This window comes from Oncorhynchus clarkii, chromosome 21 (assembly GCF_045791955.1).
Source record: "Oncorhynchus clarkii lewisi isolate Uvic-CL-2024 chromosome 21, UVic_Ocla_1.0, whole genome shotgun sequence".
NCBI lineage: Eukaryota > Metazoa > Chordata > Actinopteri > Salmoniformes > Salmonidae > Oncorhynchus > Oncorhynchus clarkii.
In genome coordinates this window covers 41,902,601-41,930,264 of record NC_092167.1, presented here as the reverse complement: position 1 = coordinate 41,930,264, position 27,664 = coordinate 41,902,601, and the positions used below count along the sequence as shown (strand labels likewise).

The window sequence follows — 27,664 nt, the reverse complement described above, 5'->3', positions numbered from 1 at the left end:
CTCTTTTCTGGATTTTGATAATTAGTGGCATCGGCCTAATTCTGCTCTGCATGCATTATTTGGTGTTTTACGTTGTACAGGGATTATATTTTTGCAGAATTCTGCATGCGGAGTCTCAATTTGGTGTTTGTCCCATTTTGTGAATTCTTGTTTGGTGAGTGGACCCCAGACCTCACAACCATAAAGGGCAATGAGTTCTATAACTGATTCAAGTATTTTTAGCCAGATCCTAATTGGTATGTTGAATTTTATGTTCCTTTTGAAGGCATAGAATGCCCTTCTTGCCTTGTCTCTCAGATCGTTCACAGCTTTGTGGAAGTTACCTGTGGCGCTGATGTTTCTCTCTCACTCTCTCTCTCACACTCTCTCTCTCACTCTTTCTTTCTTGCCATCTCACATGTCTTTTCTATTTTAAACCAGTATTGTCTGTTTGTAATATGGGAGTTGTAGAAGATCAAGGCTACTTGTACATGCCACTCAACATGAGAGCTCGTCACAATATCATTTTTGACAGTGCTTGTTGCTTGTAGAATTGATTCTATTTTTTCATGTGAGAGAAAGCTTGTGGGTGACTGTTTGAGAGAGACTGAGTCACACAATATAAAATAAGTCAGATTTGAAATGTAATTGTAATGAGAGGAAACTGGTGGGAGATGACCTAAGACATATTCAATTAAAGATCACGTGTTGCCTACAAAAGGGGGGGGGGGGGGGGGTCATAGCTTTGTGGCTTTGTGTTTCTCTGCGTTTACCTTTGCTGATAGAAATTGAGAACAGTCATGTCTCTGCCACATGTGACATCGGGTTCTAGTTGCTCCATTTTGAAATGATCAACTCATAGTCCAGCACTTCACATGGTCACTGATCTCTGAGTGGCTTTTCACATTGCAGGTCTCTGGTGTGACCTACCATGGGGCTGTGCTGTGTTCGTGTGCGTTCCATATGTGTATGTTTGCTGTTAGGCTATGTGGTGTTGGTGTGTGGCTGCCATGGGTTTTTAACTCCCACAGTGAGGGTGGGCCTCAGTGCTTCTGCTCCTGAGCTGACCAAGGACTAAGAGCTTGCAGTGCTATTGTGTGTTATGTGTAGTCTACAACGCACTGCTGAACAATCACAGACCATTGCTTTTTGGAAGTGGTATATTTTCTTCAGTACAGACCACATGTAAGAGATGGCAAAAGCTCCTTACACATGGCACCTCCTGCTGTCCTCACCAGCCTTTCCCCCAGTGTGAGCAGTCATGGTCGAGTTCCTTCCTGACTACTTTGCAGCAAATACCAGAACTTACAACGTCTGGATAGGTTTTTAACATATCATCTAACCACATCGTATGACATAGCAATCTGATGCCCGACTGCACAGTTGATGATGTGGCACGCAACCATTGAAGAAGACCAAAGCCTAGCGCCTGATAAGATAGCAAAAGCTCAGGCTGCCCAGCTCGGCATAGATAACATTTTCGGTGAAAATCATTCACAAAAAGATTCCTGCAAAAATATTATTTGAAAATGAACGCAATGCAACGCCTGCATGTCTAGTTGGGCAGGAAGTCGACCATGCCAGAGAGGAAGAGGTGAAGTGAGAGGGTTTTTCTCCTGTCAAAATCTGTCCAGGATAAGCAGAACGATAAGCAGACCATCTGCCTTCCCGCCTTTGGGACAACGACTCCCATTGTCAGGGCTGAGACAATATATACAGGATCTTGACCACAGGAGGTTGGTGGCAACTTAATTGGGGAGGATGGGCTCGTGGTACTGGGTGGAGTGGAATCAGTGGAACGGTATCAAATACATCAAACACATGATTTGATGCCATTCCGTTCCAGACATCATTTATGAGCCGTTCTCCCCTCAGCAGCCTCCACTGATCTCGACCATGCTCTCCTTCCAATGTTGCTCCCAGACCTCAACTGTGGTCAGATGTGCAGTGGAGCAGCTGCTGTCAATGAGATCGTTAGTTGCCACGGCAACACCCTATAGCCTTCAGCATAGTGAATAGGGAAGTGAGAAGAACACTTAAACTGACCCCAACCCCCTGAAGACGCCACGCCACCCTATATTAAACGTATGCAGTATGTAAGGAAACGTTTGAGCTTTGGGGAAATATCTGTGATTACAAAAGTACCTCTGAGTATTAATTACTTTGGTAAGGTGGAATTACATTGGAATTATAGACATGAGTCTTGGTTCGAATCCAGACTGCATCACATTCAGCCGTGATTGGGAGTCCCATATGGCGGTGCACAATTGGCCTTGGTAGGCCGTCATTGTAAATGAGAATTTGTTGTTAACTGACTTGCCTAGTTAAATAAAAAAATACTTTCTTTCCTGTTCAATCCAAAATATGTTCTCTCGTCAAGTTCCAATGCCCCAGAGAGACACAGTCATCCTGTGTCTATAAAACAGACCATAATCACAGCATTTTAGATAAATAATGATCTTAATCGTTTACTGGAAGGGATCCCCTCTCGAGGCAGCATGCTATTGGCTCTCTGGGGAGAGGGAAAGTCTAGCTCCGGTGAAGTGGGAACAGCATCACAAAAACACACTATCATCTCACAGTATCTAACCTGAAAATTGTCATGTAATGTTTGTATACAAACCCAGTGGAGTGTCCGATCCCTAAAGGGCACAGACTTGCTCACAATGCATTTGTATTAGGTGCAGAAATGTTAGGAATTATGTTAATGCTTGGCTTTCTATGTACCTCTCACTATTCTCAATGGGGGAACCCAGCTTCCTGAAATAAGAGCTTCCGCTTGACTATGTTTTATCGTCAAATCCTTCACTTTCATTCCGTGTCATATTCCCAGTAATTCCCTAAGCAATGTTAACTCTACTGTTTGAAAAATAAAGTCTACTGAGGTTTGCTGCTCCATCCACTTTTGGACAACGGGATACAATCCACATTAACCGTCTCCGAGGAACATTTTTACACAGGCCCCATAATTACTTGAGCGATGAATCGTGAGTTTGGAGAAAAAGGGAGCCATCCCTTTCATGCTCTGCCTGCCTTGAACAGAGACTCAGAGGCTCTCGCCGAGTGTGTCTCTAAAAGATAGGGTAGTCAAGGCTGAGAACCATCCAAATCAGAGGGATGGGATGGGGGGGGGGGGGCAGACATCATAACAATCATTACATTAGACAACCAAGCTCTGGCTTAATCTCTGGTGTGGAATCATGCATCTCTCTCCATTGGCTAGCCACGTCTGGGTTTGTCGGCAGGTATCCTAGTGGTTAAGAGCATTGGGCCAGTAACTGAGCAGGTGCCGGTTCAAATTCCAGAGCTGACTAGGGGAGAAGGTGCCAATGTGCCCTTGAGCAAGGCACGTAACCCTAAATTGCTCTGGTTAAGAGTGTCTGCTAAATGAGTAAAATGTTTGCTCTCTTGACCTCCTGCTTTACAGCAGCTGCCCGCCTCATGAGCAGCATTGTGGGTGTTCTAATCTGAGAATCAATGGGGAGCGGTGGAGGAGTTCTAAGGGATCCTCTGGTGTCAGTGGGGCCCAGGCACAGGCATCGATTGCCTTTTTACGCCAACCCACCCAGGCTCTTTGTAGCCTTTCTCTCTGTATAATGACAACATAGAATACTATTTCAATGAGAAGACCTTGTAGATATTTCTCCGGGGAAATGAATCGTACAGCAAGTCATTGAATGACACAACAAAGGATGCATTTGAGAGAAGCGGCTCTGTACAGATGAAAACAGATAAACACTGCATAGGTACATTATTATGTTCGTAGGAACCGATCAAGCCAGTGCCGTACAGCTAGCGTCTAGTGAAGATGGATAAGTGGACATTGATTCGGATCTGTTCACGATTAGTATACTGGACGAATGCAGTCTATGAATGAAGTTTTTTGAGGAAGTTGCACTTTGTAGATGTGTAGTGGTTGACCTCGTCTTGCACCGAACACTCTCTGTGGAACCGCGCTGGGGCTTCAATGGCACGTTGCAGGTTCCCAAATGGCCGCCGTGCCATGAAATCATGAAATCTTAATACTAAAAGTGACGGTAAACAGCACTTCCTGGTCGTCTTGCCATACACAGGCTTTCACTATACATAAAAAATACATTAAATTATACTAAAATAAAGGCACAAGCACGCAATGTACCAGCAAAAGCTACGTCGATTATGATATAACAAACTATCGCTAAGGCCCGGGCCAAGTAAAATATCAAAATGTTCAACTCTCCATAGGGTCTGATACAGTAGGAGGCTGGAGGCTTTTTCCATGAATGTGTAGTGGATCTTTGATTATGTGATGATGATCCTAGAGAAGCATCTTTCTTACAACTGGATTCCTCTGACTCTCTCTCTCTAGATCATGGAGTTGGAGAGATGTCATTAGGGAGGTTGCTCTAACTCGATTCAGCACTTTTGTAATAGAGTAGTTAAGATGTTGAGTGGTTAAGATGTTGAGTGGTTAAGATGTTGAGTGGTTAAGATGGATAAGTGGTTAAGATGGATGAGTGGTTAAGATGGATGAGTGGTTAAGATGGATGAGTGGTTGAGATGGATGAGTGGTTGAGATGGATGAGTGGTTGAGATGGATGAGTGGTTGAGATGGATGAGTGGTTGAGATGGATGAGTGGTTGAGATGGATGAGTGGTTGAGATGGTTGAGATGGATGAGTGGTTGAGATGGATGAGTGGTTGAGATGGATGAGTGGTTGAGATGGATGAGTGGTTGAGATGGATGAGTGGTTGAGATTGGATGAGTGGTTGAGATGTTAAGTGGTTGAGGCCCAGGCCTACTCTTATATTTGATGCACATTTTTCCCCAGTTCCTTCCATTTGCAGTTGATTTTCTTAGAATTGATGTAAGCCCCCGGCTGGAAGAGGACTTCACATTTTGCAGTCTCACATTTTGGTTGTTTTTCCAAGCATTGTATATCAAGCCATGGGAAAAATATGATTTAATTTTGCCTGGACAGATCTTATGAATCAAATTGTGCTTTTTTGTTCTTGTAAATTACCTCTTCTCTGATAACATGTGTTTTGCTTAACAAATTGGAACTACGACAGGATATGTAATTAATTGGATATCTACTACATTGGAATTATGTCTGGATATGGTAATTGTTCCAAATGCTGTTTGTCTAATCTGTTCATTCTCTCTCTCTCTCTCTCTCCTTCCTGTCCTCATTGGCCCCTTTGAAGCAGAAGAGTATGCTGTCTAATCTGTTTGTTTTCTCTCTCTCTCTCCTTCCTGTCCTCGTTGGCCCCTCTGAAGCAGAAGAGTATGCTGTTGAAGGTAAGGCTACTATTTAGCTCCTACAGACCTAAGATGGATTCTTCTATGACGTTGGCATCCATATTGGATCCTGGTTGCTGTACATTCTGTTGTGCCCTCCCTCTTGGGAGGGGCATTGTCAGTGTGATTGGACAGCGATTATGGTGACTCCCGGGGGCATAAATGACACTGTTTTTAAAATGGAACCACAGCTTTTGTTTCTCTAAATAACATTTCCTACTCTTCTCAAAGTTATGTTCTTTTCTTCCTTTGTTTGATTATTTTATTTGAACTATTTCTGCATATGGTTTCTCAGTTGGGACTTTATACTCCTATATGTGACAGGGTTGGCAATTGCGAAAGTGATTAATGATTCAACCTAGGAGTAAAATATGTGACTATTATCAAATGCTAATAAGTCGTTGAGATGGAAGTGTTTCTAGTAGGACAGGTGAACCCTGTGATACTGTTTCTGGTTCCCCTCCGACTCCCTCTACTCCCACCTCCAGCGTGGGAGAGCGGGTAAGAGCCAGGGCTGCCAGTCAGGGCCCTTGGGACCACATCAGCCCCTGAGGCTTGTGGGTTGGCTAGCTCGCAGCTCAGCCTAACATATGGGAAGATTAGCATTAGATCCCTGTCTGTCTGGACCCGCCTGTCATTTCCTCAGCAGTACCAGGGGGGAAATGAAGGAACATCAACCGGATCAGTCAGACAGAGGTGGTGTAGCAAGCAGTTTACCGATAACTCCCCAGACACGCCGTTCCAGACACGTTTGACTCTGTAATTGATAGGCAGGCTGATCCGACCCGTGCTGCGCTGCGCTGTATGCGGCGAGGGCGAGGTTTGCTGGACTGGGAGGGGGGCCGCCATGTTTCCCCCTATCAGGAATACTGGGTGATGGATTACCCCTCTCCCAGGCTGCAGCAAGCTCGCTGGGGAAATTGCTACGGAAAGACACTCAAAGTTTTCCCCAAAACATGAATCAGATTTTCTGCAGTTGTTGTGCTACCCACCCCTGTGTCTCGGCTCGAGTTTGTTTCATCATATTGGAATCAGAGAGAAGGAGTAGTTTTATTCATCAAATTGGAATCAGAGAGAAGGAGTAGTTTGTTTCATCATATTAGAATCAGAGAGAAGGAGTAGTTTGTTTCATCATATTGGAATCAGAGAGAAGGAGTAGTTTGTTTCATCATATTGGAATCAGAGAGAAGGAGTAGTTTGTTTCATCATATTGGAATCAGAGAGAAGGAGTAGTTTGTTTCATCATATTGGAATCAGAGAGAAGGAGTAGTTTGTTTCATCATATTGGAATCAGAGAGAAGGAGTAGTTTGTTTCATCATATTGGAATCAGAGAGAAGGAGTAGTTTGTTTCATCATATTGGAATCAGAGAGAAGGAGTAGTTTGTTTCATCATATTGGAATCAGAGAGAAGGAGTAGTTTTATTCATCAAATTGGAATCAGAGAGAAGGAGTAGTTTGTTTCATCATATTAGAATCAGAGAGAAGGAGTAGTTTGTTTCATCATATTGGAATCAGAGAGAAGGAGTAGTTTGTTTCATCATATTGGAATCAGAGAGAAGGAGTAGTTTGATTCATCAAATTGGAATCAGAGAGAAGGAGTAGTTTGATTCATCATATTGGAATCAGAGAGAAGGAGTAGTTTGTTTCATCATGTTTTAATCAGAGACGAGTGCATATTCCAGTTTGTCTTTACTTCGTGAACCCAATTTGAATTGTGACCTGGGTTTGATATGCAGAGAGCAGGGTTGTATAACAGAAACGGTTTGAAGCTGACATTCTCCCGCTGCGTTTGAATCTGAAGATCAGAGACCTGTCCTGCTATCTCCTCCCTCAGTGTGTGTGTGAGCGCTCACGCGCTTGGCGAGTCACGACCACCCGTGCCGCCGGGGTCACATGTCGGAAGCGCTGAAGCTGTTGATGGGAAAATGTCAGGGTGGTGGTGGGGGCGGACAGCGAAGGGACAGAGGTCATTTGTTTCCACGTTCCCGGCTGATGTGCCCTGACGGCTCCTCACTCCGTAGCGCGGCCCATGCCTGTGTGAGGAGTTAGGAGGGGGCAGCCAGCTACTTCGCTTTGTGTGTGTGTGTGTATCTGTGATCTTGACTCGGAGGAGCAGAGCGAGGACCCATGCTGCATTGATGTGTGGCGATCTGTTTCATGCCCCAGCCCCAGAGGGACTACCACAGCCGAGGGCCCACAGGAGTGGACGGCAGACCTCTACCTGCCACGACTGCCTCCCAGAATGGGAACAAGAGAGCAGAGGCCCAGCAAGAGAGCCATGGGGGTCCTGGGTGACCATTAACATTCATTAGACTGCATAGCCGAGTCCAACTGGGACACATGTCAGTGACACAGCCAACAGGGGGTCCAGCTGAGAGACTACCCAGGAATGGAAGGACGTCGGGATTTAAATCTGGTCTGGCTTGTTATTTCATTTGCCCCTTATATTTTAACTTCTTGACCATACTTGAGACGCAGACGTCTCAAGTATGCCCCTGGAAATGCAAATGCGCTACGCTAAATGCTAAATGTACTCGTTACAACTCAATCTTTGATCAAAATTCACAAGCAGGGTATTGAATTAAAGCTACACTCGTTGTGAACCTAGCCAGCAAGTCAGATTTTTAAAATGCTTTTCGGCGAAAGCATCAGAAGCTATTATCTGATAGCATGCACCCCCCAAAATGCCAGCACGACACGTAAACAACAGATTTTGCGGAAGCCGGCGCTACCCAAAACGCAGAAATAAAATATAAAACATTCATTACCTTTGACGAGCTTCTTTCTTGGCACTCCTATATGCCCCATAAACATCACTATTGGGTCTTTTTTTCGTTTAAATCGGTCCATATATACCCAAAATAGCTTTGTATGGAAGCTGTGTCATTCAGAAAAAATCATCGTTTTTAAACGCTGCGTAATTTTTTAAAATTAAAAAAGTCGACGATAAACTTTCACAAAACACTTCGAAATCCTTTTGTAATCCAACTTTAGGTATTAGTAAACGTTTATAATCTATCAAAATGATTACAGGGCGATGTCTTTTCAATAGGTCTTCACTTGCAAAACAATGGCTTCTAATATCTTCCTCAACTGCATCCGGGTGAAGACTGGGAAAATGGAGGTCAGATAGATGGATTTTCCAACAATTAATTCAATTGAAAATGAGGACAATGGCGCCATCGTGCGGAATTTGTATGAATTTCAGGCAGATCGATATTAAATTCTGTTCTCTTTTAACAACTGGTGGAAGTGACTTATGGAAATTATTTTTAGCTTTCAGAGAGCAGTTTTTCTTGCGTTTTTCAATGAAACACACAATCTGTTATAGTCACAGCCGTGATTTAACCAGTTTTATAAACTTCAGAGTGATTTCTATCCACACATACTAATCATATGCATATACTATATTCCTGGCATGAGTAGCAGGACGCTGAAAAGTTGCGCGATTTTTAACAGAATTTTCGAAAAAGGAGGGGGTAGAAGTAAGTTAAACTGATTTTGGACCGTGCAGACACTACTTCTGGCGAGGACAAAGATGGCCGCCTCGCTTCGCGTTCCTAGGAAACTATGCAGTTTTTTATTTTTTTACGTGTTATTTCTTACATTGGTACACCAGGTCATCTTAGGTTTCATTACATACAGTCGGGAGGAACTACTGAATATAAGAGCAGCGTCAACTCACCATCAGTATGACCAGGAATATGACTTTCCCGAAGCGGATCCTGTGTTCTGCCTTTCACCCAGGACAACGGAATGGATCCCAGCCTGACAAAGACGTCGTAAAAGAGGGAAACGAAGCAGTCTTCTGGTCAGGCTCCGGAGACGGGCACATCGCGCACCACTCCCTAGCATACTTCTCGCCAATGTCCAGTCTCTTGACAACAAGGTTGATGAAATCTGAGCAAGGGTAGCATTCCAGAGGGACATCAGAGACTAATGTTCTTTGCTTCACGGAAACATGGCTCACTGCTGTTGCAGCCAGCTGGTTTCTTCACGCATCGCGCCGACAGAAACCGACATCTTTCTGGTAAGAAGAGGGGCGGGGGCCTTATGGTTAACGAGACGTGGTGTGGTGACAACAACATACAGGAACTCAAGTCCTTCTGTTCACCTGATTTAGAATTCCTCACAATCAAATGTCGACCACATTATTTACCAAGGGAATTCTCATCGATTATAATCACAGCCGTATATATTCCCCCCCAAGCAGACACATCGATGGCCCTGAACAAACTTTATTTGACTCTTTGCAAACTAGAAACCACATATCCTGAGGATGCATTCATTGTAGTTGGGGATTTTAACAAGGCTAATCTGAAAACAAGAGAGGTTTTAAATTGTATCAGCATATCGATTGCGCAACCAGGGCTGGTAAAACCTTGGATCATTGCTATTCTAACTTCCGTGACGCATATAAGGCCCTCCCCCGCCCTCCTTTCGGAAAAGCTGACCACGATTCCATTTTGTTGCTCCCTGCCTACAGACAGAAGCTAAAACAAGAAGCTCCCAGGCACACTAAATAACTTTTTTGCCCGCTTTGAGGACAATACAGTGCCCCTGACACGGCCCGCAACCAAAACATGCGGACTCTCCTTCACTGCAGCCGACGTGAGTAAAACATTTAAACGTGTTAACCCTCGCAAGGCTGCAGGCCCAGACGGTATCCCCAGCAGCGCCCTCAGAGCATGCGCAGCTGGCTGGTGTGTTTACGGACATATTCAATCCATCCTTATCCCAGTCTGCTGTTCCCACATGCTTCAAGAGGGCCACCATTGTTCCTGTTCCCAAGAAAGCTAAGGTAACTGAGCTAAACGACTACCTCCCCGTAGATCTCACTTCCGTCATCATGAAGTGCTTTGAGAGACTAGTCAAGGACCATATCACCTCCACCCTACCTGACACCCTAGACCCACTCCAATTTGCTTACCGCCCAAATAGGTCCACAGACGATGCAATATCAACCACACTGCCCTAACCCATCTGGACAAGAGGAATACCTATGTGAGAATGCTGTTCATCGACTACAGCTCAGCATTTAACACCATAGTACCCTCCAAACTCGTCATCAAGCTCGAGACCCTGGGTCTCGACCCCGCCCTGTGCAACTGGGTACTGGACTTCCTGACGGGCCGCCCCCAGGTGGTGAGGGTAGGTAACGACATCTCCACCCCGCTGATCCTCAACACTGGGGCCCCACAACACTGGAGCCCTCTCCTGTACTCCCTGTTCACCCACGACTGCGTGGCCATGCACGCCTCCAACTCAATCATCAAGTTTGCGGACGACACTATAGTGGTAGGCTTGATTACCAACAACGACGAGACGGCCTACAGGGAGGAGGTGAGGGCCCTCGCAGTGTGGTGTCAGGAAAATAACCTCACACTCAACGTCAACAAAACTAAGGAGATGATTGTGGACTTCAGGAAACAGCAGAGGGAGCACCCCCCTATCCACGTCGATGGGACAGTAGTGGAGAGGGTAGTAAGTTTTAAGTTCCTCGACGTACCAATCACAGACAAACTGAATTGGGCCACCCACACAGACAGCATCGTGAAGAAGGCGCAGCAGCGCCTCTTCAACCTCAGGAGGCTGAAGAAATTTGGCTTGTCACCAAAAGCACTCACAAACTACTACAGATGCACAATCGAGAGCATCCTGTCGGGCTGTATCACCGTCTGGTACGGCAACTGCTCCGCCCACAACCGTAAGGCTCTCCAGAGGGTAGTGAGGTCTGCACAACACATCACCAGGGGCAAACTAACTGCCCTCCAGGACACCTACACCACCCGATGTCATAGGAAGGCCATAAAGATCATCAAGGACAACAACCACCGAGCCACTGCCTGTTCACCCCGCTATCATCCAGAAGGCGAGGTCAGTACAGGTGCATCAAAGCAGGGACCGAGAGACTGAAAAACAGCTTCTATCTCAAGGCCATCAGACTGTTAAACAGCCACCACTAACATTGAGTGGCTGCTGCCAACACACTGACTCAACTCCAGCCACTTTAATAATGGGAATTGATGGAAATTGATGTAAAATATATCACTAGCCACTTTAAACAATGCTACTTAATATAATGTTTACATACCCTACATTATTCATCTCATATGTATATACTGTACTCTATATCATCTACTGCATCTTTATGTAATACATGTATCACTAGCCACTTTAAATTATGCCACTTTGTTTACATACCCTACATTACTTATCTCATATGTATAGACTGTACTCGATACCATCTACTGCATCTTGCCTATGCCGTTCTGTACCATCACTCATTCATATATCTTTATGTACATATTCTTTATCCCTTTACACTTGTGTGCATAAGGTAGTTGTTGTGAAATTGTTAGGTTAGATTACTCGTTGGTTATTACTACATTGTCGGAACTAGAAGCACAAGCATTTCGCTACACTCGCATTAACATCTGCTAACCATGTGTATGTGACAAATAAATTTGATTTGATTTGACACTTTGCATTGGTCCAAGGGTAGCTGTTGAAGTTTGGTTAACTTTTTATTCTGGATGCTTTTGGGCAGTTTAAATGTGACCCTTGTCTGGTGTTCCAGGTGTGTCCCAGTTGCAAAGCTATTGGCTCAAAGAAAGATGATTCTAATCTGCAGGCTTGTGGCTGTGGTACCCCTGGGTTTACAAAGCATTTGCACAAGCAGCAGGGCTTTCAACCCCCCCCCCCCCAAAAAAAATGCTCCAGGGTTGGCTATTTGTTCAGAGCTACCGATGTTTTCTTTGACAAATGGCAGTAATAAGGTACACAAGAAAAAACAAAGTCTGAACTTTCACCCCAAGTAATGGGCATTTGTGTTCTCCCAAGTCATGATGTTTTAATTAAGAAGTGAATAAGTACTCCCAGAGATGTGTGTTGTGTATTAGTAGGACACAGACAGGTAGTTATCTAATGGTTCATCGTCTCATTCATCATCTTTGAGAATGCCTGGAAGCCAGAAGCCACCTTGCTCCATGGTTTTTGTCCTATTTTTAGGGCCTTGATCCGTCACCATCTTTGGTCTAATTAGTGATAGTGACCGTGCGTGTAAAGGTTGCTGGAGATTGATGAAACGGGGAGACCTTGAAAGCCCGGGGGACAGAGGTGCCCCTGGAACACGGTTGGTTGACTGCGCTGGCAGACAGTGGAGGCAACGCTTGATGGTCTGCGGTTTCACTGACCCGTTTTCACTGCTCCACCAACCCCCACTGTTCTAGCTGCATCAGAGATGGCCAACCAAGCCCTTTTCCTGGGTTTGGCATAGGAGATACACCTCTTGCTGTAACAGAAACCATACTGTAGTGCAGATGTACTCAAACTCAGGCACAGGATTCACATTACAAAGACCACTGACAGATAATATAGCAGATTTATATTTCAAACAATTATTTTGTTTTGAGCATCATACTGAATGCATGGTCAGATCGAGCCAAACAGACAGTGACAGAGAGACAGTCCGAGTCATGACGAATCACAGTAAATGTACAGTTACGACACGGTCTGTACGAGTTCCCCAGTGATCTGTTTGGGCTGAGGGACGCACCAAGCGAATCCCACTGCTCTAGCTGATGGTCTTTTATTTTCTGGGACATCCAGGCCAGGAGTTAATCTATAAGCTTTGGGAGTTTGATGTTGAGTGGAGATATGGGATTGCAGGTTGAGTGATGACTGTACTGTAGTTATGGGAGATTAGTCTGGATCATCCAACCAGATGATGGATTTTGTTTTTATTGCAGAGAAAATAGAGAGAAAAAATATATCCTAGATTTGTCTGCAGTACAGTGGAGTAAACAAGGAAGCAATAGAACATTAAGGTACTGATGTCAGAAGGGCATTAACCTACTTTTGCATATTATTGTTAGAATTTTTTGAGAGTCTTGTCTAAGTTTATATATTTATATGCATTTGTTTTCAACGCTACTTCTGAGCTTTATCTATTCAATAATTTATTTGTTATGTAAAGCTAAAGATGAATTGATATCTCAGAATTGACTGGGAGTACAGAGAACGAGACGGTATTGTACGACACGGTATTGTAGTATTGTACGACACGGTATTGTAGTATTGAACAACACGGTATTGTAGTATTGTACGACATGGTATTGTAGTATTGAACAACACGGTATTGTAGTATTGAACAACACGGTGTTGTAGTATTGAACGACACGGTATTGTAGTATTGTACGACACGGTATTGTAGTATTGTACGACACGGTAATGTACGACACGGTATTGAACGACACGGTATTGTACGACACGGTATTGAACAACACGGTATTGAACAACACGGTATTGTACGACACGGTATTGAACGACACGGTATTGAACAACACGGTATTGAACAACACGGTATTGAACAACACTGGGTATTGTAGTATTGAACAACACGGTATTGAACGACACGGTATTGAACGACACGGTATTGAACAACACGGTATTGAACAGCACGGTATTGAACAACACGGTATTGAACAACACAGTATTGCAGTATTGTACGACACGATATTGTAGTATTGTACGACACGGTATTGTAGTATTGTACGACGCGGTATTGTAGTATTGTACGACACGGTATTGAACGACACGGTATTGTAGTATTGTACGACACGGTATTGAACGACACGGTATTGAACAACACGGTATTGTAGTATTGTACGACACGGTATTGTAGTATTGATCAACACGGTATTGAACAACACGGTATTGTACGACACAGTATTGTACGACACGGTATTGAACGACACGGTATTGAACAACACGGTATTGAACAACACGGTATTGTACGACACGGTATTGTACGACACGGTATTGTACGACACGGTATTGTACGACACGGTATTGTACGACACGGTATTGTACGACACGGTATTGTACGACACAATATTGAACAACACGGTATTGAACGACACGGTATTGAACGACACGGTATTGTACGACACGGTATTGAACGACACGGTATTGTACGACACGGTATTGTACGACACGGTATTGTACGACACGGTATTGTACGACACGGTATTGAACAACATGGTATTGACTGCATTGTACGTCTCAAAACAGTCAATTCAAACAACAATGAAAAAAGTAAACGGCACGAACACAACGTTCCAGTATGATTACCACCACCATTCTTCTACTCTGTCTAATCTACAGCTACCAAGACACTAACTTCCTTTTCTTCTTGTCACGCTCCCCAGCAATAAATGTTGTCGCTCAAACAGAAGAGGGAACTACAACCAAAACAAAACAGGTGTGGTTTTAGGAGGGGTTCTGAAAGACACTGTTGACTAACAACAACTGTAACCCTAAAGACACCCTTCAAGACCAAGACACTTCCTCTTCATCTCCTGTATGGCACATTCCCTCTTCATCTCCTGTATGGCACATTCCCTCTTCATCTCCTGTATGGCACATTCCCTCTTCATCTCCTGTATGGCACATTCCCTCTTCATCTCCTGTATGGCACATTCCCTCTTCATCTCCTGTATGGCACGTTCCCTTTGTTCCCCACAATGCTATTGGTTTTCTCACATTGTCATATCGCCGATATGATGAAAGAAAACAAACACATTAACAAACAGTATCCCTCCCTCCATATTGCCTTTGGAAAGAGCTGGGAGTTATAAGAGCTGAATGACGTACTGTACTGCTGCAGAGGCGTTTGGAGGGAGGCATTGATCTGCTTCTCCTCTCCCCCCTCGTTCTCCCCCAGACCAGGACACTTGAGATAAACAGTGCTAAGGTCCTGGAGGATCAAGCTCAACCCATGTCCATTCTCACAGGCAACAAATTCCCCCTTCTCACACACAGTCACACACACACTCTATAGCTCTGCTTTTGTGATCGCACAGTCAAAAGGCTGAGCAGTGGGCGCTCTAATTGTGAACAGCAATTCCAAATTAAACGCATGTGTGTGGCCTTGAACGCTACTCTATAGTGATGTGTGTGGCCTTGAACGCTAATCTATAGTGATGGAGCTACACTCCTTTAGGCTTTCGACAACACTGCCAATGCCATATTTGTAACGTCCCATAAACTGTACATGGTCCCACTTCATGTTGATTAGGATGACTTCTGCTGGCTCTCAGTCCACTAGCCTTGAGCTTGCCATTCAGACAGATGCCCACCCTGTGCTAAGATGGCCGCCGGTTGAGTGTGTTGCTGCCTGTTGGGTCTGGGCCCACAGTGAGAAGAGAGGCCATGGTTAGAGATCCCTGCATACAATATCATTGGGGTGCAATATAGGCTACATCTATCTATCTCAGGGACACACACATTGTTATAATGGAAGCTAGTGACACATTTCAGGTCATCAACAAAGTGATTAACACCCTGGAGTATTTCAAGAGTAGTGTTTATCAATGTCCAGTATAACACCCTAAGTCTTTTTGTCATGATTTCCTGAATGCGTTATGTGATTCTACGTATCCTCTAATGGTATTTGTGCTATTCCCTGAATGCATAGGCTTCTAGCTATTTGAGACAGTGGAAATGCTCTGCTTGAAATGACTCTGATTTTGGAGGGATTTTGTTCCAATCCCCAAGTCTTCCCTCCCCTGAGTGTATTCAAATGAAAATGTGTCTTGCTTCATTTGCCGTGCCTAGGTGGATTTGAAGTGAATTAACAAAATGAACATAGTCTTTTAAGTGTTTCCCTGAGGAACAGAGGTTATGGGGCATTTGGAGTTGATATTGTATTGTCTTTAGTTTTGTCATCTTCCATCGCTTAATTTATGCCCCGTCAGGAACGCAATCCCTGTAATCCTCTCTCTCTCTCTCTCTCTCTGTCTCTCTGTCTCTCTCTCTCTCTCTGTCTCTCTCTCTCTCCCTCTCTCTCTATTCATCTCCCTCTGGCTCTTCCACTCTGTCCTATGCTCATGTACTGTATCTTCCAGGATATCTATCCATCTATCTGTCTTTCTTCACCTTTTCAATCTTCCATTTCATTTTCCCTTTCCTCCCTCTCTACCTCCGTCTCTACTTCATTCCCTCTCTATATTGTTCCCTCTCTACCTCCCTCTCTATATTGTTCCATCTCTACCTCCTTCTCTATATTGTTCCCTCTCTACCTCCCTCTCTATATTGTTCCCTCTCTACCTCCCTCTCTATATTGTTCCCTCTCTACCTCGCTCTCTATATTGTTCTCTCTCTACCTCCATCTCTACCTCCCTCTCTATATTGTTCTCTCTCTCCCTCCCTCTCTATATTGTTCCCTCTCTACCTCCCTCTCTATATTGTTCCCTCTAACCTTTCTCTCTATATTGTTCCCTCTCTACCTCCCTCTCTATATTGTTCCCTCTCTACCTCCCTCTCTATATTGTTCCCTCTCTACCTCCCTCTCTATATTGCTCCCCCTCTACCTCCCTCTCTATATTGTTCCCTCTCTACCTCCCTCTCTCTATTGTTCCCTCTCTACCTCCCTCTCTCTATTGTTCCCTCTCTACCTCCCTCTCTCTATTGTTCCCTCTCTACCTCCCTCTCTCTATTGTTCCCTCTCTACTTCCATCTCTATATTGTTCCCTCTCTTCCTCCCTCTCTATATTGTTCCCTCTCTACCTCTCTCTCTCTATTGTTCCCTCTCTACCTCTTTCTCTCTATATTGTTCCCTCTCTACCTCCCTCTCTATATTGTTCCCCCTCTACCTCTCTCTCAATATTGTTCCCACTCTACCTCCCTCTCTATATTGTTCCCTCTCTACCTCTCTCTCTATATTGTTCCCTCTCTATCTCCCTCTCTACCTCCCTCTCTATATTGTTCCCCTTCTACCTCTCTCTCAATATTGTTCCCACTCTACCTCCCTCTCTATATCATTCCCTCTCTACCTCCCTCTCTATATCGTTCCCTCTCTACCTCTCTCTCTCTCTATTGTTCCCTCTCTACCTCCCTCTCTACCTCCCTCTCTATATTGTTCCCTCTCTACCTCTCTCTCTATATTGTTCCCTCTCTACCTCCCTCTCTTCCTCCCTCTCTACCTCCCTCTCTACCTCCTTCTCTATTTCGTTCCCCCTCTACCTCCCTCTCTATATTGTTCCCTCTCTACCTCCCACTCTATATTGTTCCCTCTCTACCTCCCTCTGTATATTGTTCCCTCTCTACGTTGTTCCCTCTACCTCCCTCTCCACGTCGTTCCCTCCCTACCTCCTTCTATACGTCATTCCCTCGACTACCTCCCTCTCTATGTCGTTCCCTCTCTACCTCCCCCTCTACGTTGTTCCCTCTCCACCTCCCTCTCTACGTCGTTCCTTCCCTACCTCCCTCTCTACGTTGTTCCCTCCCTCCCTCTCTACATCGTTCCCTCTCTACCTCCCTCTCTACGTCATTCCCTCTCTACCTCCCTCTCTACGTCGTTCCCTCTCTACGTTGTTCCCTCCCTCCCTCTCTACGTCGTTCCCTCTCTACGTCCCTCTACTTCGTTCCCTCTCTACCTCCCTTTCTATGTCGTTCCCTCCCTACCTCCCTCTCTACGTCGTTTCCTCCCTACCTCCCTCTCTACGTCGTTCCCTCTCAGGTCCAGCAGATAACATCTTAGGTTGTTGCTAAGAGGCTTATGGGGGATGCCTCAATAGAGGGAAGTGGATTGAGTTGAAGGAGGCAATCTGGACAGGGCACACAATGCTAAGGAGGTAGGAGAGGAGGTGGTTCTAAGCAGTTAGGAGAGGACGGTATTCCCCACCAGAGTCTCCCTAATGGAGCACAGCTTAATTAACATGTGCTGGTCATATTACCTAAAGTCCCAGTGCAGTCAAAACCATCATATTCCGCCCTTTATCATAGTGTAATGGTAGTTTTCGTAATACAACTCCACAATCCTTTAGTCCAGATATGGCACAGGAGGTTGGTAGCACCTTAATTGAGGAGGATGGGCTTGTGGTAATGACTGAAGCGGAATGAGTGAAATGGTATCTAATACATGGTTTCCATGGTTTCCATGTGTTTAATGCCATTCTATTTGCTCCGTTCCGTCCATTATTATGAGCCGTCCTCCCCTTACCAGCCCCCTGTGAGATACGGCTTTATTTAGCTATGGTGCACAGTGTTCCAAGTAACACCCACATAACATCCATGACACACGTGTTGAAGTACGCCAGAGTTCAAGACGTTGCGCAATAAGGACTTTTGCTTAACTATGCCCCCGTCGAACACAGTTCACACACAAATGACATTTCTCTATCAAAATGATCTGTGCATTATCCAACACCCCCTCTAATATCCTCCCATTTAACCTTGATACAGCAGTACATGTGCTCTACAATCGGGGTAAAATTGAGCGTGCAATTTCGTTAAAATATCATCAAAGAAGCCATCGGTGTAGCTGTTCAGTGGTACATAAACTAACGGAGGCCTCGACGACTATGCATTCATGTTATTGCCGAACTCCGTTGAAATATAGTCATGAAAAGTGGGTCTGTGCTCTGAAGAGGATAAGGCAGCCTTCACAACAGGACTGGTCTAAATTGGCCGTCGTTTGTCTGGCGCGGCACGAGGTGCATCCTTAAAACACATATTGACTGGCTTGGTGTGTCTGTTATGGCAGGTGCTTTGAGGGGCGCTGACACTTCCTTGTTTTCTGCCTGACACTCCTCCTCACTTCCATAACCAGATTTGTCCATCCATGGCCCACGAAGACTCAAGACAGCCCGAAGTTCTTCTTTCTCCCCTTTTACTTCTAGTCTTTCCAAAGTGGGAGAGGACAGCACTGTGTGTGTGCCCTACAGTACCTGCATCCATTTTGGAATTTAGTTATGATGCGAAATGCCACTGACAGGTATCCTAGAAGTCTTTGCCTGGCTGTGTGACACATGGAGAGATTAAACTTGGGCTCGACCAGAGAGGGAGAAAGCTCATCTCCTACACACTGAAGGGTAGAGTGAAGAAAATAAAAAAGACCCCTCTCTACTGGGCTACTAATCAACTATGTCGAGATAGGGCCCCTGAGAGGGAGAGGCAGAGGGAGAGAGATTCCTCTACTGTGAAGGTTATGTTCAACCGAGTTCTTCTCAGAATTCCACATTGGTTCTGCACAATGTCCCTACAGCAATACACAGGAAGTGGGGAAATATTAGATTTAAGTAAATACAATGGCATTGATTGCGCTTTTCCTTGGATGGAGTTGATGGTTGTTTTCAGCCTAGCCATAAAGGCTAGATCAGGGCATTCCAACCTTTTTCCTGGAGAGCTACAGTCCTATTGGTTTGAACTGGTTGATTTGGGGTTGGACATTTGGGGTTGGAGCAGAAATCTACAGGAAGGTCGCTCTCCAGGAACAGGGTTGGAGTTAATACACACAGGAGGGTAGCTCTCCAAGAACAGGGTTGGAGTTAAAAACCTACTGGAGGGTCGCTCTCCAAAAACAGGGTTGGAGTTAAAACCTACTGGAGGTTGTCGTGGAAATTTCCTGTATTTACCAAATCATGAGAGCAAACCACACACAAGTCAGAGTTAGTTATCACAAAGTCCATCTTTAATTATATGAGCTCCATCACAACCCTGCGACTCTCAGATCAATTCAGTGTCTATCAATGAATTCTCTGAGAGTCCCTTACACATTGCAACTGAGATCCTTTATAGCAAAGACACACATAGCCAGAAAGCATAGGCATAATTTATCGTTCAGCTTTGTCTCCTAAACTATGTTCTTTTCTCAAACTCATAACCTAAACAAATCCTCCATATAAACAGGCATATATCAAATCCATCCTATCTTGACACGATCACAGAGACACATTGACTGGCACACAGACATTGTGGAGCCAAGAGATAAATGCTTGACCTCTCCCCTCTCCCTGGCCCAAACAACTTAGTCTTGACATAGAACAGATAACTGCAAACCCGGCCACAGTATAAACATTCTGATGAGACGTAACTTACAAACATATGATGAATATAAAACATCTTACCTATGTTACCAACTAATTCTGATTATTCCCCAACAAGGTTCTCTCTCCAGGAACAGGGTTGGAGTTAATACCCACAGGAGGTTCTCTCTCCAGGAACAGGGTTGGAATTAAAACCTACTGGAGGTTCTCTCTCCAGGAACAGGGTTGGAGTTAAAACCTACTGGAGGTTCTCTCTCCAGGAACAGGGTTGCAGAGCCCTGGGCTAGATAATGGACTGAAGTTCGTAGTTGCATGCCCTCAGAGAACAATATTCTCGTCATGTATTTAGCTAGTGGCACAATTGTGTATGGGAAACTGCAGTGAACACAGGTGGCGACGTTCAGAGAAATGTGCTGGTAAAATAGAGTTCAATAAGCCACCCAGATGAATGGGCCCGAATCAGAGGAGAAAATGGAAAAACAGCTATTCTCTTTCATCTTCCCTTCATCTATCCCCCCATCTATCCCTCTATTTTATAATGGAAAACGGGTAACACTTGAGTGAGTCAACATTTTTGTCACCATTCAGGGCCTCCCTCTTTCTGTCGTAAAAGGGGAGAATATTCTAGAGGGATTTCGCTGGTAATGGCAGTTGATTGTGGTATTTTTCTCCTCCCACTCTCCTCCTCCTCTCCCCTCTTCCCTCTCTTCTCCTCCTCTTCACTTTCTATTCGTTCACTCCCAGTCGCTGGCGGTCCGTATGAAAATGTGGAGGGCAAATGCAATATGATGTGACCTTAAACACAGATCAGATTCAATATTTCTCAAGGGACCTTGTCTCTGGTGTTGGAAAGAAAATGGTGTTGCTAGTAAAATGGCTACCAGTGTTTCGGTCGTCATGGGTACGATAGGATTTGATTGAGCAGATTTGACACTGTTGTTGTGTTTTTGCGTAGGAGTTCTGCTTGGTTATAGGTGTGTGTACGCAGTCATAGAAATGCTGGAAGGGAAGACTTTACCTGATGCACTGAATCTCAGAAAGGGTCCACCCACCTGCAGAGATTTACTCTCTCTCTCTCTCTCTCTCTCTCTCTCTCTCTCTCTCTCTCTCTCTCTCTCTCTCTCTCTCTCTCTCTCTCTCTCTCTCTCTCTCTCTCTCTCTCTCTCTCTCTCTCTCTCTCTCTCTCTCTCTCTCTCTCTCTCTCTCCCCCTCCCTCCGCTTAAATCCTGCCTAAAGCGAACAAATAGCAACTCCCCTCGGCTACAGCCTCCTCTTCATCTGAGAACCCACGTGTGACGTTTACTGTGATCACACCTACCTTTTACAGGGTTTGTTTTAGACTTAAACTTGCGAGGAATAGGGATTTCAAGTCTTATCAAATAACATGTACACAATCAATGTTAAGGCGGGCCGTCCTCCTAACGTACTGGGTGTCTTCGACACTAGCGCTATAATGAGGGGTTCATTTGAGCAGGGACCTCATGGAGGTGCTTTGAAAAGCTTTCCTGACCCCCTCCCTTCTGGGTATATCAACACTGACCCCCTCCCTACTGGGTAAATGAAGCCTGACCCCCTCCCTTCTGGGTAAATGAACCCTGACCCCCTCCCTACTGGGTATATCAACCCTGACCCCCTCCTTACTGGGTATATCAACCCTGACCCCCTTCCTACTGGGTAAATTAACCCTGACCCCCTCCCTACTGGGTATATCAACCCTGACCCCCTCCCTACTGGGTAAATGAACCCTGACCCCTTCCCTCCTGGGTATATCAACCCTGACCCCCTCCCTACTGGGTATATCAACCCTGACCCCTCCCTACTGGGTGTGTCATCCCTGACCCCCTCCCTACTTGGTATATCGATCCTGACCCTTCCTACTGGGTATATGAACCCTGACCCCTCCCTACTGGGTATATCAACTCTGACCCTCTCCCTACTGGGTAAATGAACCCTGACCCCCTCCCTACTGGGTATATCAACCCTGACCCCCTCCCTACTGAGTAAATTAACCCTGACCCCCTCCCTACTGGGTAAATTAACCCTGACCCCCTCCCTACTGGGTAAATAACCCTGACACCCTCCCTACTGGGTAAATGAACCCTGACCCCCTCCCTACTTGGTATATCAACACTGAACCCTCCCTACTGGGTAAATTAATCCTGACCCCCTCCCTACTGGGTAAATTAATCCTGACGCTCCCTACTGGGTAAATGAACCCTGACACCCTCCCTAGTGGGTAAATGAACCCCGACCCTCTCCCTACTGGGTATATAAACCCTGACCCCCTGCCTACTGGGTAAATGAACCCTGACCCCCTCCCTACTGGGTAAATGAACCCTGACACCCTCCCTACTGGGTAAATGAACTCTGACCCTCTCCCTACTGGTTAGAGCGTTGGGCTAGTAACCGAAAGGTTGCTGGATCTAATCCCCGAGCTGACAAGGTAAAAATCTGTCATTCTGCTCCTTAGCAAGGCAGTTTAACCCACTGTTCCCCGGGCTCCGAAGACGTGGATGTCGATTATGGCAAAAGCCCCGCACCTCTCTGATTCAGAGGGGTTGGGTTAAATGTGGAAGACACATTTCAGTTGAAGGCATTCAGTTGCACAACTGACTAGGTATCCCCCTTTCCCTTAGTCTGCTAAGTTAATACCATCAGCTCTAACCGTGTTGGAGGCTTTTCCCTGTGTGTGTGTGTGTGTGTGTGTGTGTGTGTGTGTGTGTGTGTGTGTGTGCGTGTGCGTGTGCGTGTGCGTGTGCGTGCGCGTGCGCGTGTGTGATATTATATGCCAGGTTGTGATATAACTGTCATTTTTTTGACCTTGCTAGATGTGTTGGATCAGGCTCAGAAACATTCTCCATAGCTATATTGTTATTCCATGCCCCAATTTAATCCCATGCTGTGGATTTCCATTATAATTGATTGGTTGATGACTTCCTCCTTCGGCATTGAATTGGCCTTGTTTATCGCTTCCATGCAGTTTGTCTTAACATTGGTTGTGTACATTTTATTTGACAAGGCTTGAAATCCCTATTCTTTGCAACTTTAAGTCTAAAACAAATGAAATGCAACAGAATGCAACAGAATGTTCTGTGGAATGCACAAGTGTAAGTGGGGGGTGTGTAGGGAGCGGATTAAACTGGCACGCCTCGCTGTGAGGAGTCGACCTCAACGGCTTGATCAATGTCGTCCAGGCACAAGATAATGAACTGGTTAAGTCTCTCCCCAATGGCTTTAATTGAACAAGTACATGTTTCACACAAGTCCATCTAGGCAGAAGGCCTTCTGGGAAATGGTTGTTTTGGATTGGGAGGTACAGTCCTCGGTCTCCTGGTAAAGTAACTTAATCAAGAGCCTGTAACCCCATCAAGGCTTCTCAACGTGGACAGGAGAGGCTTCTAGAGTGGAGCATCAAGTGTGTTTGGATGTGATTGTTTTGGCATTTATAGTTGGTTTGTTTTAAACCAAATATTTAATCAGAATGATTTCAAGTGGTGCCAGAACATACAGTAACTATTATAATTAGTCACAGTAATGTTTTGTATGAACTGTTGGCATTTTCAGGTGCTTGTTTGATCAGCCTGGAAGTATGGCAGTCTCCTTGTGTCTAAGGCAGGGCTCTCCAACCCTGTTCCTGGATAGCTACCCTCCTGTATGCTTTCGCTCCAACCCCAGTTGTAACTAACCTGGTTCAACTTATTAACCAGCTAATCATTAGAATCAGGTGTGCTATATTACGGTTGGAGTGTGAACCTACAGGACGGTAGCTCTCCGGGAACAGGTTTGGAGGGTAAACCTACAGGACGGTAGCTCTCCGGGAACAGGGTTGGAGGGTAAACCTACAGGACGGTAGCTCTCCAGCAACAGGGTTGGAGTGTGAACCTACAGGACAGTAGCTCTCCGGGAACAGGGTTGGAGTGTGAACCTACAGGACAGTAGCTCTCCCGGAACAGGGTTGGAGTGTGAACCTACAGGACGGTAGCTCTCCGGGAACAGGGTTGGAGTGGGAACCTACAGGACGGTAGCTCTCCGGGAACAGAGTCCTGGTCTAAGGGCTAGCCCCTGCCTTCTGTCCAGGTCCCAGGCACTTACGACAAAGAAGTCGCTAGCTACTGTATGGCCAGGGTTGAGTAGGTTACTTTCTAAATGTAATCCGTTACAGTTACTAGTTAGTTAGTTACCTGTCAAAAAAATGTCATCAGTAACGTATTACCCACATTTTCGGATGACTTTCCCTTTAAGAGGCATTAGAAGAAGAAGACAGAAAGGATCCATCAAATGCATTTGGTTTGTCAGCATAGTGGTCTCTGACTTTCGGTCAGAATCACTCGGACAAAACCATCTTTAACCTATGTCTTTTTTTCAATGTTGAATTCAATGTGAGAAAACAGAAAGGTATCGTCATGTATTTTTTTCTCTATCGAAACAATCCTTTCTGAATATAAAAGTAATCTAACAAATAATCATCTAGTTTTTCAAAAGTATCTGAAATCTGATTAGAATATTTTAGATGTTAACGTAGCTGATTACAGTTAGTTTTTTTGTACTTTCAATTTCATATAATCAGTTGCTGTATGTGGCTTTTAATCGTTCAACTTTTCAGGGCAGCAATCAAGTCCTCCATTATCAAAGACAGTGTACTAACTGAAGAGAAGTATCAGTGGATGTCAAGTACAGTCTGTCATCGCTGAATCAATACATGAACAAACTACACACTCTGTGCCCGTGCAAGGCCTACCATTATTCAGGAAAACACGACTAACCAACTTTTGTCTCTGCTTCTAAAAGAAGATTCTTGCATAAGTTTATTTCAAAAGGTCCTTTAAGGAAATAGCCTTTTCTGAAGACATCCTTGATTTCGAGAGATTCTGCAGAAGTCCCAACTGGACATTTACACCCCTATCAGTAAATAACTGCTCTCTGTACTCCTATAGCCCTAGCAGTAAATAACTGCTCTCTCTACTCCTATAGCCCTAGCAGTAAATAACTGCTCTCTCTACTCCTATAGCCGTATCAGTAAATAACTGCTCTCTCTACTCCTATAGCCCTAGCAGTAAATAACTGCTCACTCTACTCCTACACCCCTAGCAGTAAATAACTGCTCTCTCTACTCCTATAGCCCTAGCAGTAAATAACTGCTCTCTCTACTCCTATAGCTCTAGCAGTAAATAACTGCTCTCTCTACTCCTATACCCCTAGCAGTAAATAACTGCTATCTCTACTCCTATACCCCTAGCAGTAAATAACTGCACTCTCTACTCCTATAGCTCTAGCAGTAAATAAGTGCCCTCTCTACTCATATACCCCTAGCAGTAAATAACTGCTCTCTCTACTCATATAGCCCTAGCAGTAAATAACTGCTCTCTCTACTCCTATAGCCCTAGCAGTAAATAACTGCTCTCTCTACTCCTATAGCTCTAGCAGTGAATAACTGCTCTCTCTACTCCAATAGCCCTATCAGTAAATAACTGCTCTCTCTACTCCTATAGCCCTAGCAGTAAATAACTGATCTCTCTATTGCTATAGCCCTAGCAGTAATTAACTGCTCTCGCTACTCCTATAGCCCTAGCAGTAAATAACTACTCTCTCTACTCCTACAGCCCTAGCAGTAAATAAGTGCTCTCTCTACTCCTATAGCCCTAGCAGTAAATAAGTGCTCTCTCTACTCCTATAGCTCTAGCAGTAAATAACTGATCTCTCTACTCCTATACCTCTAGCAGTAAATAACTGCTCTCTCTACTCCTATACCCCTAGCAGTAAATAACTGCACTCTCTACTCCTATAGCTCTAGCAGTAAATAAGTGCCCTCTCTACTCATATACCCCTAGCAGTAAATAACTGCTAGACTTCCCTAGCAGTAAAAAATCTACTCCTATAGCCCTAGCAGTAAATTTAAAAAATCCTTTACATGCGCCTTATTCAGTGGTTCTCCAAACCGTTGTCCTGAATCTGATCCCTATCTAGTATATGTGATCATGGGGAAAAGGTTTTCTGACCTTTTCGGTAAAATGTTAGGCTAAATTAGTTGTTCGTCGCCGGACGTGGAAGCCATGCTAAAGCTTCACACTGAGTGAATGTTCTCTATGACAGCCTACCTGACTTCTAACCTTTGAGTTACACAGAGAAGTAGAACCTAACTCTGAGTTGGTGGTATAGTTCTCTTTCCTCTGACATTATGTCTCAATGACTCAGCGTTGTTACTGGGAGATTTCAGTCCCTGGTTATGAAACTAGAACACAGCAGGAGGACTGTAAGCACGAACAAAAACCATACCCAAAGAGACACAGCATTATGGGTAATATGTCTGTAAGACGATGTGGCATGTAGGCCGTGTGCAGAGAACAGAAGTGTTTGGAAAGATGAAAAAAAAACAGCTATTAATTTGTGGGTCTTTGACTCTGATTGCAATCCCTTAATTAAGGGAAAAGTTTTGATTTGTGTGGTGTTCGATCCAACAGGACCCAGTCCTAATTATGTAGCCATCCATATTACGAAACCATTTCCCCCATTTAGTTCATCTAACTAACAGTAATCCAGCTCTGAGCCACCAGCCCCTGGAGCGCCTTATTATTCATTACCTTACATAATAGCTTTTAAAATAAATACCAGCACATTCACTCAATGAGCATTAGTTATTGCTGCATAGTAATCAGGCACTTGAGCGTGTGTGTCTGTGTGTGTGTCTACCACCAGATGAGCTTTTTCAGACGGCCAATATAAAGTGCCCTGATGTCCAACTCTTTATATAATTGTTCAGCAACATATTCAGGACAGACGTCCCTCTTTTTATTTTGCTGATACATTTGGTACACGTGATTGCGTTCTGAAGTATTGCACATTGTCTGAGATGATCACCAATGTTATTGGAGACAGAGACACCACACGTGTCTCTGTCTCTGTCTGTCTGTCTGTCTGTCTGTCTGTCTGTCTGTCTGTCTGTCTGTCTGTCTGTCTGTCTGTCTGTCTCCTTAAAGGCATAGCTAAGGGGCCAGCCAGGCATTTCTGCTGAATGTCCAGGACCCCCACTATCCCTACTCTGTCAGCGTTGAGTTGACATTGAGATGGAAAGTACTACTGCAGTATAGTTCAGACCTATTCAGTGTCTCTCTCCTAGACTTCCCAACCTCTGACTCGTGTAGCGTCCGTCTGTCCTCGAGGCTTCCTTTGAAGACAGAGCTGAAGAAAGAATCTAGGGTTACTGACTTTGGAAGTCTCTCTAACATAATATACAGTACAGTACAAAATTAATACAAGGACTTCTGAACACCCTGTTCAGACGAGGTCTTCCTTAGCCAGTCGATATCTTTTAGAGTTGAGTAATTGAATTTTGCCTGTTTGCTGCAGCTTGGGTTCATCGTCCTGTGTAAGAGGAAATCTGTGGGAGGGGAATACATATGTTTCTAATTAAAGGGAAACGAGGGGAAAGCAGGAGTGTTGGAAGGGAGCACCAAGAAATGTAAACAGTGTGACAGTGTGACTTGTCCTCCGTCTCCTCAGCTGATAGCTTCCTCTGTTACTATGAAGATGAGAGTTCTATGATCTTGGTCAAAGGGAAGAAATACCATAGAGTATG

At 44.7% G+C, this 27,664-nt stretch overlaps 1 protein-coding gene across 1 annotated transcript in view; it reads left to right on the top strand.

Annotated features, from left to right (window-relative positions):
- LOC139379056 (neurexin-2-like) overlaps positions 1–27,664 on the top strand; it is a 929,896-nt gene that overhangs the window by 61,254 nt on the left and 840,978 nt on the right. The window contains exon 2 of the mRNA XM_071121799.1: positions 5,239–5,259. Within this exon, the coding sequence (XP_070977900.1) occupies positions 5,239–5,259 (21 nt within the window). The remainder of the gene's footprint in view (positions 1–5,238; positions 5,260–27,664) is intronic.